The sequence below is a fragment of the Pleurodeles waltl genome, chromosome 7 (assembly GCF_031143425.1).
Source record: "Pleurodeles waltl isolate 20211129_DDA chromosome 7, aPleWal1.hap1.20221129, whole genome shotgun sequence".
NCBI classification, from domain to species: domain Eukaryota; kingdom Metazoa; phylum Chordata; class Amphibia; order Caudata; family Salamandridae; genus Pleurodeles; species Pleurodeles waltl.
In genome coordinates, this window is record NC_090446.1 from 99,238,746 (window position 1) to 99,255,907 (window position 17,162).

Here is a 17,162-nt window from a genome sequence, read left to right on the forward strand (position 1 = left end):
CTTTCTATTGCTGAATATTCCTACAACAATACTGTCCATAGTGCCTCTAAGGTCACTCCTTTTTTCTGTTCCCATGGCTATCATCCTACCTCTTTTCCTACTTCTCCTCAATCTACCTCTCCTCTGCCTGCGGTTACTTCTTTTTCCAAACGTCTCCTGCAACTCCATAAACTCATTAGATCTAATTTATTGAACACCAAGAGATATATGAAGAAGATCGCTGACAAGAAACGTGGACCCACTCCAGATTATCACCCTCAAGATAAAGTCTGGCTTTCTTCCAAATTCTTGCCCTCTCGCCTTTCTCTGAATAAGTTCACGCCTCGCTATTATGGGCCTTTCCGTATTCTTCAGTTGATCAATCCTGTCACTGTTCGTCTTCGCTTGCCTCATACTTGGAAGATTCATCCGGTCTTTCATGTATCCCAACTCAAACCTTTTGTCCCTGATCCTTTCTCTCGTCAGTTTCCTTGTCCTCCTCCTGTGTTGGTGAATGATGCCCCTGAATATGAGGTTCAGGAGATTTGTGACTCTCGCCTTTTTCACCGACGTCTTCAGTATTTGATTCACTGGAAGGGTTATCCTCTTAGTGAATGCTCTTGGGAGGATGCATCTTCTGTTCACGCCCCTCTTCTGATTTCTCGTTTTCATCGTTTGTTTCCCTTCAAACCTGGACCTTCGGGGGGGGACCTACTGTCGCGCCGCGCCGCGCCACGCGGCGCAAGCCGAGCATTCGGCTCGCGCCGCACAGCGCGTTCTCAGGACGCGGCGCGCCCCGAGCCTTCTCTGCACAGCGCGAGGCCCCAGATTTTACTTGGGGCCTCGCTCTGCCTTTTGTTGCGTCCCCGTTTTTCCTTGACCTCTCCTTACCTGTTTCTTTTTCTTCTTCTTTTCTTCTTTCCTTCCTGAGGCATTTTCTGTCCTTTCTTTATGTCTTTCCCCCTTCCCATGTTACCTTTTTTCTTCCCAGCATTCCTTGTTCCCTATTTTCTATGGTTCCTGTTCTATTCTATCCTATGTACTTTTTCCCTATCTAAGATGGTGTCTTTTTACTTCCTGTTGGTCACTTCCTGTTTCTTGGTATATAAGGGCTCTGTTTTCTCTCCTTCCTTGCGCTGCAACACTATCTGCTCTGATTGTGTCTTCGCTCCTGATTCTAGCCTTCGGTTCTGGATCTTGTCAATTTGTTTCTACCAGCATTTTTGTATCTTTTTGATTCCTGTTTTGTTCTTGTTTCAGGAATCCACTGTTTGGAGGTTTTTTCCCCTTTTGGGGTTTTTTCCCTCTGGCACTATTTCTAAAGGGCACGGTCTGTTCTTGGCGGTTCCATTGCCGACAGCACCGTGGCTACTAGAAAGAGTCGCCCCTTTCTGGGCCAAAGCCGAACCTTCAAGACCCACGCCACTAGATCTGCGGTTTCCTGGCGCAAGCAACACGTAAGTCGTGACATATGCTCACTGGGCCCTCTGGGGGACAAGAAGATCAACTTGCTACCACTACCGGCGTTTTGGCAGAGGGCGAGGAGCCGAATCCCCAGTGACCCACTCATTCCTGGAGGCACTGTTTGTGTCCCTTAGTGAGGACCTCCATTCGGTTAAGCAGAAGCTCTCCCAAGACATGAAGGTTCTTTGCACAGAGGTGTCGGAGTTGGGGGACAGAGTGGCTGCACTTGAAGACAGGGAGACCCCAAGGGACGAAGAGATTGAGCAACTCCAACAAGGGGTCCTCCCACTGCAGGAACAGCAGATAGACCTCCAGGCACACACCGAAGACCTGGAAAACAGGTCCAGGTGCAAAATTTATGAGGATTCGAGGGATCCCCCATGGTGCAGAGAAAGGAGATGTGGAATCATATTTACAGGCCCTCTTCACACAGATTTTACAGGCTTCAGATCCGACCCCTATACAAATTGACAGATTTCACAGAGTGGGCTCGACCAGGTTTTGCTCATCGAGAACTACAGATATCCTTGCATGTGTGCACGAATTTCCCCTCAAGGAAAAGATACTTTGCCAGGCTAGAGACCAAGCCCCTATGAAATTCCGTGGTCACTCAGTCACTCTGTATCAAGATTTTATCCACATTGACTCTGCGGAAACGTAAAGACTTTTGCCCTGTGACAGCATTCATCTGGGAAAAAGACATCTCCTATTCCTGAGGGCACCCATTCCGCCTCATTTTCCGCTTTGGGGACACGCTGCACCAGATTAGTTTACTTAAAGCAGACTGCGAACTAGTAGGTCTCGATCCTGCCACTACTGTGCTGCCCCAACCTGGTACCCAGAGATCCAAAAACAAGAGAGAGCTCGGGGCAGGGAGCTGCAAGCCTGCAATCAGGAACCTACACCCAGACCTTGGCTCAGGAGCACAGAGCGGTTATAGCATCACTACAAGGGGATCCGGTGGGCTGATTCATGGAGGCTGCTAGTAGTGATGGGCTTAGCTCCTTGAATCAAGCGAGGGGGGGATCAAATATGGGGGGGTGGCATCCATTAAAGGAACCCCACAGAGGTAGATGACTACGAACAATGGTACAGACGGTGATACTTACCCATGGGAGGCTAACTTGGTTATTTCTCTCAGGGACTTTTGTTTGTTTGATTACTGTTTTGGTTGGGGGAAGAGATTATGGTAAATGTTTACAGGGGTACCCAACACAGACACACACATACCTACAGGGCTACCCACTACTGGAAGTGGGTGGGCTCATTAAAGGGGATATGGGAGATCTGCAACATATGTCCACCTTGCAAATACTCTCCCTGAACACCAAGGCCTCATTAACCTTGTTAAATGGAGGACAATACTCTCAGAGAAGTCGGGGGCAGACATTTGCCTTCTACAGGAGACCAACTTAATGCCAAGGGATTGGCATAGGCTTCGTTCCAAGGCGTTTCGAACCCAACTCTTTTCCTCCTCAACAACGAAGGCAGAGGGAGTGGCAATCCTTGTACACGGCATATCCGGGATGCCATGGGGGGACAAACTAGTCAAGGTAAAGGGGAAGCTGTTGCTCTCGATCATTCTACTATAAGGCATGGGGGGATGGGGGAACTTTTGACACCCTGCCAATGCTGGCTTAGAGACCAAGGTTTGAGAGACCTATGGAAAGAGCAGCCCTCGACAACTCATGATTATACATTCTACTCCCATGCTCGTAAGACGTACGCTAGGCTTGACCACTTTCTGGACTCCGAGGAACTCTATTGTCTGTCCCCATCTTGCGGAATAGAGGGGAGGTCCCTTTCAGAGCATGCTGCTGTGGAGATCCCCCTCCCAATGTTGCCTCACACATATCAGCCATGGCATCCCTGAGAGACTCTCCTTGGCAATCCTGAGGTCCTGAAACAGGTCCATACCACTCTTATCAACTTTCTGGACGACAATAACAGGACTTTATTGCTATTGCAGCGGCTGAAAATAAAGCAAGGAAGGAACAATGCTCCACCCTCTAAGCACAACTGGAGCGCATACACCACCGCACTAGTGCACCCAGGGTCTGGCAGCAATTGGAAGCTGTGTGGAGCATTGATGGAGCTGAATACGTATTGCTGCATCTCAAACACGCATTTTATGTAGAGGGAGACAAAGCAGGTCGTCTGTTAGCCAACAAATTACGTGCCCAACTCCAGAAGGACAGAATTGCGACTATAATCCTAGGGGACGGATCTGAGGTTACCGGGGACCCCCAGATAGCGGAGAGCTTTCGAGACTATTATGCCCAGCTCTACTCTGCACAGATGCTCTCTCCGAAGAACATAAAACACTACTTGGAAGGAGCCACTGTTACAAGTCTCACATCTGAACAGGCGAATGATCTTGATAAGCCTATTCGTATAGAGGACGTTATAGCGGCCATAGCCAGGCAGAAAGTACATCATTCCCCCGGCCCAGATGGGTTCCCTGACTCATTTTATAAAGCCTTTTGTGTATTACTTGCTCCCCTACTCACCAGGCCGTTCAACTCCTTTAATGGTCCTGGTTCTATTTTGCAATTTATGCTAGCTGCCATCATTAGTGTTATCCCTAAACCTGGGAAGGATCCCAAACATTGAGGGTCTTACAGACCAATATCCCTGTTGAACAGTGATTTAAAACTCTTTACGAGCATCTTGGCACGTCTGAATCCTCTGATGCTAGAGCTTATCTCCCCCTAACAGTCCTGTTTCATCCCCCATCGACAATGTATTGACAACACCAAAAGGTTGTTACATGTCCTAGATAAGGCCCATTGCTTTGCCAGACCTATTGCGCTTTTCTCAGTTGATGCCGAGAGGGCATTTGATAGGGTCCATTGGCTGTATTTGGAGCCCACCTTAGCGCACTTTGGGTTTGGGGAGCACTTTAGTAACTGGGTGCTGAGCAATTATAGCCTTTCTACAGCTTCTGTCCATATAAATGGGGTAACATCTACTCCTTTTGCCATTAGCAGGGGAACGTGCCAGGGTTGCCTCCTGTCGCTGCTACTTTTTGCCCTTTACATGGAGCCTCTCGCGCAAAGAGTAAGGGCCAATCCGGATATTACCAGGGTCTGTTTTGGCAAGGAAGAACATACAATCTCCCTATATGCCGATAATGTGATTGTCACTCTTGAGAGCCCTGTTATGGCCCTCCCAGCCTTCTTCAGGGACCTCAGATGCTTTGGAGAAGCCTCGGGCTTCTTGGTGAATGTCAACAAATTTCAGGCCTTCTTTCTTACAACTCCAAAGGGGGAGATGGCCACGTTGGCCCAACATTTTTCTCCTCAGTGGCAGAATGATTCAATCTCATATTTGGGCATACAGCTGGCCAAAACAGCAGAGTCCACGATGGTCTGTAACTATAATATTCTCCTCAAGCAAACTATTGCAACCCTTAAAGCCTGGCGTTCGTACTGCCTTTCGTGACTGGGTAGGATTGCGTCGATAAAGATGGTGATCCGCCCACGTATTCTATTCCTCTTCCAGGCTCTTCCTGTCCCCCTCCACCCTGCATGATCGCCCTCCTCCAGAACAACATACAGGGATTCATCTGGGTGGGGTTACGACCCCGCATGAGTAGGGACCAGAGCTATTGCCCACCTCAGAATGGAGGCTTGGGAATCCCACATCTTCAACAATACTATCAGGCAGCTCAATTGCGCTGTCTGGTCGAATGGCTTCAACCAGAGTCAGAGAAACATTGGCTTTTTAAGGACTGTGCCATTGCCGGTACCCAACTCTGGAAAATACCATTCCTGCCCCAACGGCAGTGGGCCTGGGGACTTTGGGCCAGATGTAGGTAGAAATTGTTTTGCGACTCGCAAATTGCGAGTCGGAGCGACTCGCAATTTGCAAGTCGCAAAACCATATGCAGAATGATGTCCCTGACACCATCTGCGAATCGCGAGGGGGTCGCAAAGACCCACCTCATTAAGAATAATGAGGTGGGTCGCAATTTGCAACCCCCTTGCGATTCCCTGCACTCACAGGGGTGGTGGCCTGCTGGAGACAGCAGACCTCCATGTCTGTGACTGCTTTTTTAATAAAGCAGTTTTTTTTTTGTATTGCAGCCCGTTTTCCTTAAAGGAAAACAAGTTGCAATACACTCGGGAAAAGGAAACCATTTGGTTTCATTTTTTCAGAGTAGGCAGTTGTCCATTGGACCACTGCCTGCTCTGAAAAAATATTTTTGGCACCATTCACAAAGGGGAAGGGGTCCACTGGGGACCCCTTCCCTTTTGTGAATGAGTTAGCACCCACTTCACATGGGTGCTAAATGCAAATTGCTTAGCGACCACGTTCGCGGTCACAAAGCAATTCTGAATTGCGGTGTGAATCGCAAATAGGAAGGGGAACACCCCTTCCTATTTGCGAGTCGCATTCCCTTTTTGTGAGTCGGTACCGACTCGCAAAATGGGAATGTGCATCGCGATGCGTGTTTTGCATGGCACAAACTGCGAATTTCGCAGTTTGTGCCATGCAAAACACTTTGTACATCTGGCCCTTTATTCCTCCCCCACGATACTCGTAACAATGAAGGTCTGGGATACAGTCTCCATGGGCAAGGGTTTGACGTCCTTCACATTCCACTAAACGCTTACCTGTGGGAATACAAACTTTACTCCAGGGCTGAATGAGGCAGCATTCCTTTGCTGGCTGGGGACTGATTGCCAGTGATTGGCCACCTCTTCGACAAAGAGGGCCTGATGATCTTTGAGTGACTAACACGACACCTAGGCCTGGTGGAGTCTGAGAGACTCTGTTACCTCCAAATTATGCACTGGGTTTCCCAAAGTACGGTCAAAAAAGGAGCGGCGCCCCTTGACTGAATTTGAAAAATGGCTCATTCTCAAAAGAGACGACTGCAAATTAGTGTCCAAGCTCTACATTTTATATCTCCACAGCCACCACCTGCTAAAGCTCCCAGTCAGAAACGGTGGGAAAAGGAACTGAGCAGAACACTTAATGAAAAGGAATGGGGAGATATCTACTACCGCACAAGACATGCAGCCACCAACATGGCTAGTACAGAAACAGCTACTAAGATCACAACATACTGGTACCTCACACTGTCCAGACTGCATAGGGGGAACGGGGAACCCCAGGCATAGCACCGCATGCTGGAGACACTGTGGACAGGCAGGGACCATGCTCCACATTCTTTGGGAGTGCCTCAAGATACAAACCTTTTGGAACTCAGTCCTGACAGACATTGACACGTTCTTGGATACCACCCTCCCCAGATTACCGACATACACACTATTGCGCTTACCTAACCCTCTTACCTATCCCCTTCGAACACACAGGGGTCACAGAATATGTATCACCCTAGGGGCCGCACATGAAGCGATCCTTTCTCTGTGTGGGACGGATGGACTTCCAACACACAAAATGTGGATGGACCGGTTGTGGCACACCCTGGGCATGCAGAAAATTACACTGAACCTCAAGGTGTCTCCGGCCTCATTTCAGGAACTGTGGGCCCCTCTTATTTCCCTGCTGTCCTCCAAATTTTGTGAGTTCACATGTCTGAAATATTTGATACTCCTCCACCTTACAGACCCCTAAACATGTCTTGTTCTGGAAGCCAACAGGTTCACTAGTTTGCTGTGTCTGTAATATGCAATCTGCATGAGTGGGATAACCCCTTATTTGGTTTGTCTTGGGTGTGGGTGGGAGAGGTTGGCTTCGTTATGACCTAAGCACCTTGATGGGTAAAATATGCCTTGTCCCTGCCGGCCAACGGTTGTAGGCAGGTGTATTTGTAAACCTTTAATAAATAGAAATTGAACCATAAGTGTGGAGGAGGGGAAGGACACAAGAGGAGCAGGCATGGGCAAAATTTAAATTACAGCGGTCCAATTCTCATAATTTTGGGAATTTTGGGCCAGATGTATCAAACGTTTTTGCATTCGGAAACGGTGCGATTCGCAGAAATCGGCCGTTTGCGAATGCAAAAACGTGATTTGCGATGTATGAAAGGCATTCGCAGGCCAAAAACAAGGAATCACAAAAATGACGATTTTTTGCAAAGCGACATGGTTTTGCGTGTCGCAATGTGCGTATCGCATTTTGCCACATGAAATACCGAATCGCTATTTGCATATCGCAAATTGCGAGTCCGAATAGCGACTCGCAAATACAGATTCGGTATTTCTCGTTGCAAATTGCGATACGCACATTGCAACACACAAAACCATGTCGCAATTCGATGCATAAAAAATTCGCAAATTGCAAATTTTTGCAGAATGGCCTTTTGCACATGCAAATTACCACGGATTGAAACCAGGTGGTAACCAGGTGCTACGTATATAAAGAGGCCCAGAATGCCTCAGCCTCTTTTCCACAATGGCTGCACTCTACGTCATGGCGAGGAGAATTAGGATCTTGGCAGGTTTGAGGAGAGGGAGGAGGAGACAGGAGCGCATTTTCAGAGTGCGCATTACCCTTTTTGACCAGACTGAGGAGGACATATTTGAGAACTACAGGTTGATCTCAGCCATGATACTTGACCTGATAGCTGAGCTACAACCCATACTGCAGCGCACAACACACAGGACCAATAGCATACCCACCCATGTGCAGGTATTATGCTCCCTGCACCTACTTTTCTCAGGGAGCTATCAAGGGGTCATAGCAGCAGCTAGAGGGGTATCACAGAGTGCCCTCTCTAGATTTTTCAGTGCATTTCTAAATGCCATGCTGAGCAGGATACACCAGTACATCAGATTCCCCAACACCCCACAGGAAATACAGCAGACAAAAATAGATTTCTACCAGATAGCACAGTTACCCCATGTCCTAGGTGCCATAGATGGGACACATGTTGCAATCTGTCCACCATCGGCCACAGAGTATGTGTACCGCAACCGTAAATACCAACATTCAATGAACATACAGGTGATATGCAATGCCTCCTACATCATAACTGATCTTGTGGCCAGGTACCCAGGGAGCACACATGATTCGTACATCTTTCGCCACAGCGGGATTCACACAAGACTGCTAGCTGGGGAATGTGGTGAAGGATATCTACTAGGTAATTTCCCTCTTTACAATGGTGCATTGATGGCAGTGTGACGTCAGATGGCACAGCTACTCATTATACCCTCTGTTCCTTCCAGAAGACAGTGCCTACGCAGTGCGCACCTACATGACGCCCTACCTAAATCCTGCAACACCAGCAGAGCGGAGATACAATTCAGCACACAAGGCAACCCGCAATGTTGTGGAGCACACCTTTAGCCTGCTGAAGAGTCACTTCCGATGCATCCACAAAAGTGGAGGGGCACTACAGTACAGCCCGGACATGACCTGTAGAATAGTGGCCACATGTGTGACTTTGCACAATATAGCTACCACCAGGGGCATACCTGTGGAAATATCAGAGCCAGACTATGATGAGGATGATGATCCCATACCACCCCTACAGCCAGCAGACAGGACCAGTGCAGCAGGCAAAGGCGTGCTGACATCACGCACAACCATTTCAGATGTAAGTTATGACAGCACAACCTCACTGACATGTATTCCGGTAGTTAGCACCTTTATTACCTTGACTTCAGGTAATATACGTGTCACTAGGACAAAGCAATACACAAGAGTCTGACATGAGCCATTAACAGTGTTGCACTATTGTCATCATAGTTTACTGTATTGCTACATGTGAAGGTAGTCCCCTGTGGCCCTTAATGTCACTTCTTACGACCACGCATTCCACTTGAGTGCGCAGTGACCTCGCCGGCACCTCTTGTACCGGGCTCACAGGCAGTACTGTGCCTGGAACAGCGACGCCTAGGATCCATCACGGGCACTGCAAGACTGCTGAGGCTAGATGACTCCTCAGTATCCCCAACTCCCAGTTCGTTGGGTGTAACACTGCGTGCTGTCAGCATAGCATCCAGAACGTTGGGAATTTGCACCAATCCCTGGGCAACATCCAGACTGCTATGTGCTGCCTCCACCTGTGCGGCCACAGCACGCCGTGATATCAGGGCAGTAGATGTAGCAAGACGATTTACAGATCTGCAAAAGCCATTGAACATTCCCATGAATTGTCTTTCGCGCCTGCGGTGGCTAACTCGCTCATGCCTGATCTCAGTACAGAGTTCCTTAATGGCATTTGCCAGTTCCTTGGTGTTCTCCGCAGATGTTTGCTGTCCCTCATGCAGCTTGCAGATGTTAGCATTCAGACACTCCAACTGCTTGTGCAGCCCTCCATATTGGCATTGTGTGACTGCATCTGCCTGTGCATTGCCCTCATGTTTTTGTTTTGCAGGCGCTGCACTTTGAGCATGGACGCTTCTAGGCCATCAAAGAATAATGGGCCCTCACCTCCACCTGCGTGCTGTGTGCCTGCATCGTGAGGCCTCCTGCGGGGAGTTGAGTGACACTGAGGCAGGAACTGCTGCCTTCCTGTGGATCTAGCTTCTGGGGGTGGTGTGTGGCCTTCATCCCGCATTTTGTCGGAGTCCAGGTTCGAATCGTGGAGAGGTAACACCCTTGCCCTGCGTCTGATTGGTGCTATACACAATGACTCGCTGGTGTTGGAGTCGGACAGAGGCTGTGTTTCTGCATCCGCCACGTTGGCACATTCTGCTGCTGCTGGGCCTGAGCCATCTGCAACGACAATTTACAGCATGTCATTTATGTATGTATCACCAAATGTGGCACAATGGTAATAAATGTACACTTACATTGTATCACTATGAACTGGGTGTTTTGTTCTTCTGGGTGTCACTCTACTTAATTGCATTCTATGTGCTATTTGCAGCTCTGGGTTGTGGACTACCACTCCCATTAGGCATTGTTGTGCCACATGTAAGATGTGGAATGGACTACTTATCACAATGCTTTGCACTACTTGTTATTTCCTAAGGGGCATTTGTACATGCACATATGGGGTTACATTTCATTTTTGGACTTACCTTTATTGGTGCTGGCTGTGCCGGAAGTGTCAATGTCAGTGACCCCACTGACAGCTTCTAGAAGCAGTGTGGACTCCACCCACCAGGTCTTTCATGGGGGTGGAGGGTGTCTGGGTGGATAGTCCGCCTCCTGTGCTCCTTGCCTCCTTTAGCCTGCTGGCCACCCTCTCTATGGCACGGGAATGGAGGTCGTACCACCTCTTCCGTATCTCTTCCACTGAGCGCTGCGCAACCCCCACTGCGCAGATTTTGGTCTGGATGTCAGCCCAATGTTTTCGCTTCACACTCTCTGGTACCTGGAGTGAGCTCTTACGAAATAGCCGGTCATGGCTCCTGACAACCTCCTCAGTGAGCACCTCCAATTATTGCTCACTGAATTTCAGATTCCTCTTCCTCTCTCCCTTCTCCTTCCCATTACCAGCATTGGCCATGTTGATGTCAGGTCCTCGCTTGCTCACAAACTTGCTCCCTGGGGCTGGACTGTGACTCTCTGACTGCTCCTGTGGGTGTGGTACCTGGAAACAGCATGGGCTGACTCACTTCCTGATTGTGATGTCATCAGTCTGTGCCAGGTGACCGTTTTCGCAATTTGTGATTTTCAAATACCGAATCGCAAATATTTTTGCGATTCGGTATTTGAATTCGCAAATTACATAGTTACATAGCATTTTGCGACTCAGAAATAGCGATTTCTTAAAAATCGCTATTTCCGAATCGCAAATGGCTTTTTTCATACATCTGGCCCTTTGTGTTACTTTTGTGGTGCAAAATTCTCAAAATGATGACATTATGCTTCTGATCATGGTAAAAATACAGCGCAGGAGTATGGGAACAACGCAAACAAACAGAACACATGCAGCTCTTGTTCACAGCAATTGTGTTTTTTACACTTTTTTTCTGTACACAAAATATATCCTCACAGCAGGGTGCATTTGGCACTGAAATATAGGTGTAAATAGTGGATTAAATCTGGAGTAATTTCCTGACTTCTCATGAAGACAAGTACTTGCATTGCTTTGCACAAAGGACAATTTTACATCAAAAAAGTACACTGAATCATCACACTTTCAAACCTCTATTCCATAGATGTATCTTATGCGAAAACAATCATGTTTAGATTTGTGTCTTTCCCTGCAGCAAGCTTTTGAAAAATATTTTAGTCAGGACTCAAAATTCAAGCCAGACTTACTGGCTTTCCCAATGCTTGTTTTTTTTTAAGTTTCTCCTACAGGAACTTAAAACAAAGTAGTGATGTTTTTAAATAAATTATGCAAAGTTGCAAAACATTTAGCCTTCCAGCATTGCAAACCTTGATAAAACAATACCACTCAGTACTGTACTTCTCTACGGTTCTTACTACATAGTATAACCCGAGGACAGCCAAAACATAGTCTAGTGTGCAGCTAATTAAACAAAAATAACATGAGGGAGCTGCCATTGTTGGACACACTAAACTACACAGCAATACATTGTTTTCAGATGCTGATGGGGTTGGTGATCTCACTCATAAAGTGTCTCACTTACTGGGCATCAGTGACCTGTTCTGAATTTGAGGAGGGTGTGTGAAGATATCTGTAATATAACAGAATGTATCACATGGTCAACTCAGCCGCCCTTCTTCTAATTGCAATACGATGAGCAAACATCAGATAACAGTAACCCATGTTATTTGCAGCGCTATAAAGCAGCCAGACTGTGCTGGCAAGCACTATTTAAATAAAAATAATGCTTTTCACTTCAAATTGAGCATACTGAGCATGAAAATATTGCAACAGCATGTATGTAGCACTTATTGTTGTGTCTAACTATCGCTCCTCATCTCTTGCCAGGCCTTAAATGAGGGCACAGAGGAGGCAGCATTCCTTGGACAATTCACCTACGACTCTAAAGGACATCCGATCCAGACCTTCGAGCTGGAGGTACGTAAATTATTATGTGAGACGTCAGGTAGTGTTAGGCGCAAAGTATTGAAACAGAGTGACAACTGGTACAGCAGTCTTGTCTCACTAAACCCCAGGTGTGCACCATGGTGAAATATAATTCATGCATTTAAAGAAACCATTCATAGGTGGGTGAACCAGGTGTGAGGACAAAAGACTCTGCTTGGAGCGCTAAGCATGAGTGACATGAGCACTTTAATTAGCCCCAGGGCCACGTCTGGTGCCACAGAGACTTATTTTCATGGACCTGTGAAATTCTAATTAAATGAACACTCCCAAGAAGAAACAAAATGGGCCCCCGCCCAGAATATTTTGAGTAGCCACTGAGACTCCCATATTTCACAGATATTCATTGTCCTCAGGCTATGTTTTGGCCACTGAAGGCTAGGACCCCCTCCAGGAGCCATTGGTCTGCAGCAGTCTGCGTTACACCCCTGCCATTGGATTATAACATTTTTCTTTTACAAGAAAATCACTTTTATTACATAGAACCTTATACAACCTGCTATACCCCCTTCAACAGTGGAGGATGTTTTGTTTGGTCCTTGTACCCTTTCCTTTGTCTTTTTAGCCTTGAGATCCATTTCTAGAGTGACTTCACATGCCAGTGTTAGCACAAACTTCTATGTCACTCTAGTGCAAAGGGGTGCTGATAGGCCTCAAGATGAGTGGTCCACATTTGGGGGGTGATTCTAACTTCGGCGGGCGGCGGAGTCCGCCCGCCGAAGTTCCCCCACCAAAATACCGCTCTGCGGTCGAAAGACCGCTGAGGGTATTTTGGGATTTGCCCTGGGCTGGCGGGCGGCCGCCAAAAGGCCGCCCGCCAGCCCAGGGCAAATCAACCTTCCCACGAGGACGCCGGCTCAGAATTGAGCCGGCGTTGTGGGAAGGTGCGACGGGTGCAGTGGCACCTGTTGCGTATTTCAGTGTCTGCACAGCAGACACTGAAATACTTTGTGGGGCCCTCTTACGGGGGCCCCTGCAGTGCCTATGCCATTGGAATGGGCACTGCAGGGGCCCCCCGGGGCCCCGCGGCACCCCCTACCGCCATCCTGTTCCTGGCGGGAGACCCGCCAGGAACAGGATGGCGGTAGGGGGTGTCAGAATCCCCATGGCGGCGGAGCACGCTCCGCCGCCATGGAGGATTCTGCAGGGCAGCGGGAAACCGGCGGGAGACCGCCGGTTTCCCGCATCTGACCGCGGCCGAACCACCGCGGTCAGAATGCCCTGCGGGGCACCGCCGGTCTGTCGGCAGTGCTCCCGCCGACCCTGGCCCCGGCGGTCTCTGACCGCCGGGGTCAGAATGACCCCCTTGGTGTACAACAGCCTGCCATCCAAGAAGACCCTTTGGTGCCAAACCACTTCTATTCCAGCCTCCTCTTGTCTCTTCTGAGCTCTTTACTTATGCCAGCTTGGTTTTCTCCACTTCAAACTCCATTGTCCTTATCTGGAGGGTGATCACATCTGGGATGGAGTTGCTGTGCTGAGGCCACGGAGTTAAAATAGTATAGTTCTGTCTCTGGATGAGTCTCTACTCTGTGCCTGTCATTGGCACTTCAACAGTGACTCCAAGGCCCACAATTCACATAGGGTAGACATTCTTACTCCCAAAATGACTGATACCACTAGTGGTGACTATTGTAGCAGGTGGGAATATCCTGCGATACTGAATTTCCCCGTGAGCAGTCATAAGGAATGGGGAATTAGCATGGGAATTGGTATCACTGCAAATTTCCTTTAGCAATTTCCAATTTTGGGGCAGTTTCCCACGTAGACATATGAGCAATTTTTCCTGGTGAACTGTCCAGGTGAGAAACAGGCACAATGCTGTTTCCTGTGAGAGGTGCAATTACCAATCAGTCCATGTGAATAAGGAATTCCTGTAAATTTGTAATGGATGTCTGTCACCAGTGGCTTGTTACCATTTATTGTAAGCTGTGTGAATTGACATTGTCTTTCTGCTTCAACATTCTCGGTCATCAGTGCAGTTTCTTCTATTTCCACTATCTGATTCATTCAGGGGGGAGGGTGTGGCGTAACCGCCTGAGCTGCTGACTTTAAAGCTGGTGATACAGGTTTGAGTCTCTGCGTCGGCTCAACATTCTGTGATTCAGGGCAAATCACTTTTTCTCCCAACACCTGCAATTCAGTGCCTTGAGAGCCTCACTGGTGATTTGCCACACTTTACAAATTGTGGATTTATTCTTACTATAGACAATCTGAAGAGCTAAACTATATTGTGCTACAGTAACTTTTTCCCAGAGGGCCAGTCTCAGATCTACCCTACTAGCCACCAATGTCAAGCATTTCTCCCTGCTCTAGTAGTTGCAAAGATACCCTGGCAATACCCTGAGGAGATTTCAGGTGGTCTCCACTAATCAGGAATATAGCTACTCAGTCTCTATGACAGAGGGCCTGATTAAAAAAGGCAAACATACACCTCTGTGGAAAACTCTGCACATAAAAAGATTAGTCTATCCTATCTTTCTATGTGCGGAGGTCTCCCCCAACTGCAGATTCTTCACAGTTGTAAGCGTTGCCTGCCAAGCATCCTTGATTCGCCAGGAATGTTGGCTGAGAAGTAAAGTTCTACTTAAAGGCAGAGAAGTAAAGCTGAGTCAAGATAGGGTACAATACAATTGTTGGATTGGCAAGAAAAAGGGGAATTAGCATGCAGAATTGTTTGTTTAATGTTAAAGAATAAGAGTTTAAAAATAATTCAACATATAAATATATGTGCAATAGAAATTGTCAGTACGCAACAAACGTTATTGATTAATTAAGCAGCATTATAACATTTTGAAAGGGAGTTGCAACACTTGGCAAACAAGTTAAACAAAATGTAAATTGCTCATGATAACCAATCCATCCCAAGCACTGTGCTGTTTGTACACAGTCACAGAATTAAAGTAGCTCTTGAACTGCTAGCAATTCACAATCAGAAGAAATCTCCTGACAATGTAGAGTCCAAATGGTGAAATCAGAAAAGGAAAACAACAAGATCCTGCCATAGCAGATTAAAGTATCCTGTGTACAGCGTTATGGACCCAGGAATCCATGCAGAGGATCTGGTTTAGTGTTAGGGTCCACCAGTCTCTTGAAACATGGAATCTAATGAGTTGGGGTTATTAGCAAGTGCAAGTCAACGGCTCAACAGCCAGTACTGTACAGAAGCAGGATGGGCTGACAGGGACAAGGGAACACACAAGGACCATGCAAACATCTTAGAGACAACAGGGTATGTGTAGTATACAGACCAAAGCCACAAAATGATGAAATGCTTTTGCTCACACCACATTTGGCAAAGGCTAGTGGGTACCAGCATGTGGGCAGGGTCCCCTGAAAGGTCAAGAAGCAAACAGTGCAGTAGGGAGAGAGTCTTCTCAGCAGCAGGATCCCCTCTCAGCTCTCTTGTACTTATGGAAGATAGTTTCTTTGCCTGCTGCACTGGGCTCTGGTGAGGGTTGGAGAGGGATTCTTGGTGCTTATTTCTGTAGCTATGAACACTTGGGCTGGACAGGATGTATCCAAGGCCAAACGCATGGCAAGACAACCTCTACAGCAGATCACGAGGCTCAGTTGTAGCCTGGAGCAAGAGGGCAGCATGTAGTTTCTCACCACAGCAGGGTTCATGCGGGTGTGAGTCAAAGTAGATGTTGCCTAAATTAGTTATGAGCTTAAGCTTTTATTTCCAGTCAACATGAGTTGGCCAACAGCACAGGTCAGGTACTTTTACCAAATTATATGGCCGCGAATATTTCTTTCACATCACAGAGGATATTTCTTGATGGGGGAATATTTTCACATGAGTGATATTTCCATTCCCATTTCAAAGAGTATTGCCAGTGACTTGGTTGAGGATGTTTGTATATAGGGGATAGTTACACCCTCCAAAGGGATATTTCAAGTGCAATATGTGTACATTTTTAGGCACATATGGACTATTTACACTCATAGTGCAGGGGTATTAACAGTCTGATGGTAAGGGTGACATTTTAAGTTAGATGGCAAACTAGTGTCAATAACATGGCGTGGGATTGCTCCATTGTGATGTATTAAATATTTCTAGCCACACAAGCACGTTAGATTAATAGTCGATGCAATGAAGGTGAGTTTGCTCATTAATAATACGGCTGATACTCCACCTTCTTATTCCCATGTGGACTGCTTTGTAGAACAAGCTCCCCTTTTTCTAGTAAGCATGGTAATGCTATTTATCTTTTTAATCAATTTTCAGGAAAAAAAAAGGCTGACATCTTTAAATATATCCAGCTGAAATTGCTAAGCAACTGGGGTAACCCCGAGTACACCTGCATCTACAGATTCAGGGTCCACCAGGAACTGCCAGAACATGTGTAGACTTCGAAGACTTGGGAACATAATGTACCGAACTGATGAAAAGCAAAACACGCTTTAAACTTAAACCAAGAAAATAGTGCTAGAACCCTACAGTATAAGGGCATCAAAGGTAAAAAATACATTTCAAACGAGAACATTATAATCCGTTTTCTTATTCACCCCATCAGCTGTCGCTTGCTTTATTTGATTGGTGATGACTGCTAAGAACGTATGTGATCTGCACTTCCATGATCAGGAAAGCTTTAGAATTTGTGTATTGTACATAATATTGAATCATGTTAATATTAGAAGGACTTTTTAAGTATCGGCCCCATTGTATGAAGACTTTACAAATCACAATTCAGTCGCAAACTGAATTACGATCTCAAACATGTCTCCGTGGTTTACAGAACCCCTTAAAACAAACAATCACAAATTAGTAGAGGGTAGCGAAACCCTAACGAATACTTAAAAAGTGACGAGGAATCTGGGGTAA

The 17,162-nt window shown here is 47.0% G+C and overlaps 1 protein-coding gene across 1 annotated transcript in view; it reads left to right on the forward strand.

The window, feature by feature from the left end:
* The window catches only part of LOC138246856 (SUN domain-containing protein 3-like), a 28,189-nt gene extending 11,502 nt beyond the window's left edge, over positions 1–16,687 (forward strand). Inside the window, 2 exon segments of the mRNA XM_069201611.1 lie at positions 12,218–12,311; positions 16,566–16,687. Coding sequence (XP_069057712.1) covers positions 12,218–12,311; positions 16,566–16,687 — 216 coding nt within the window.
* The last annotated feature ends 475 nt before the right edge of the window (positions 16,688–17,162 follow it).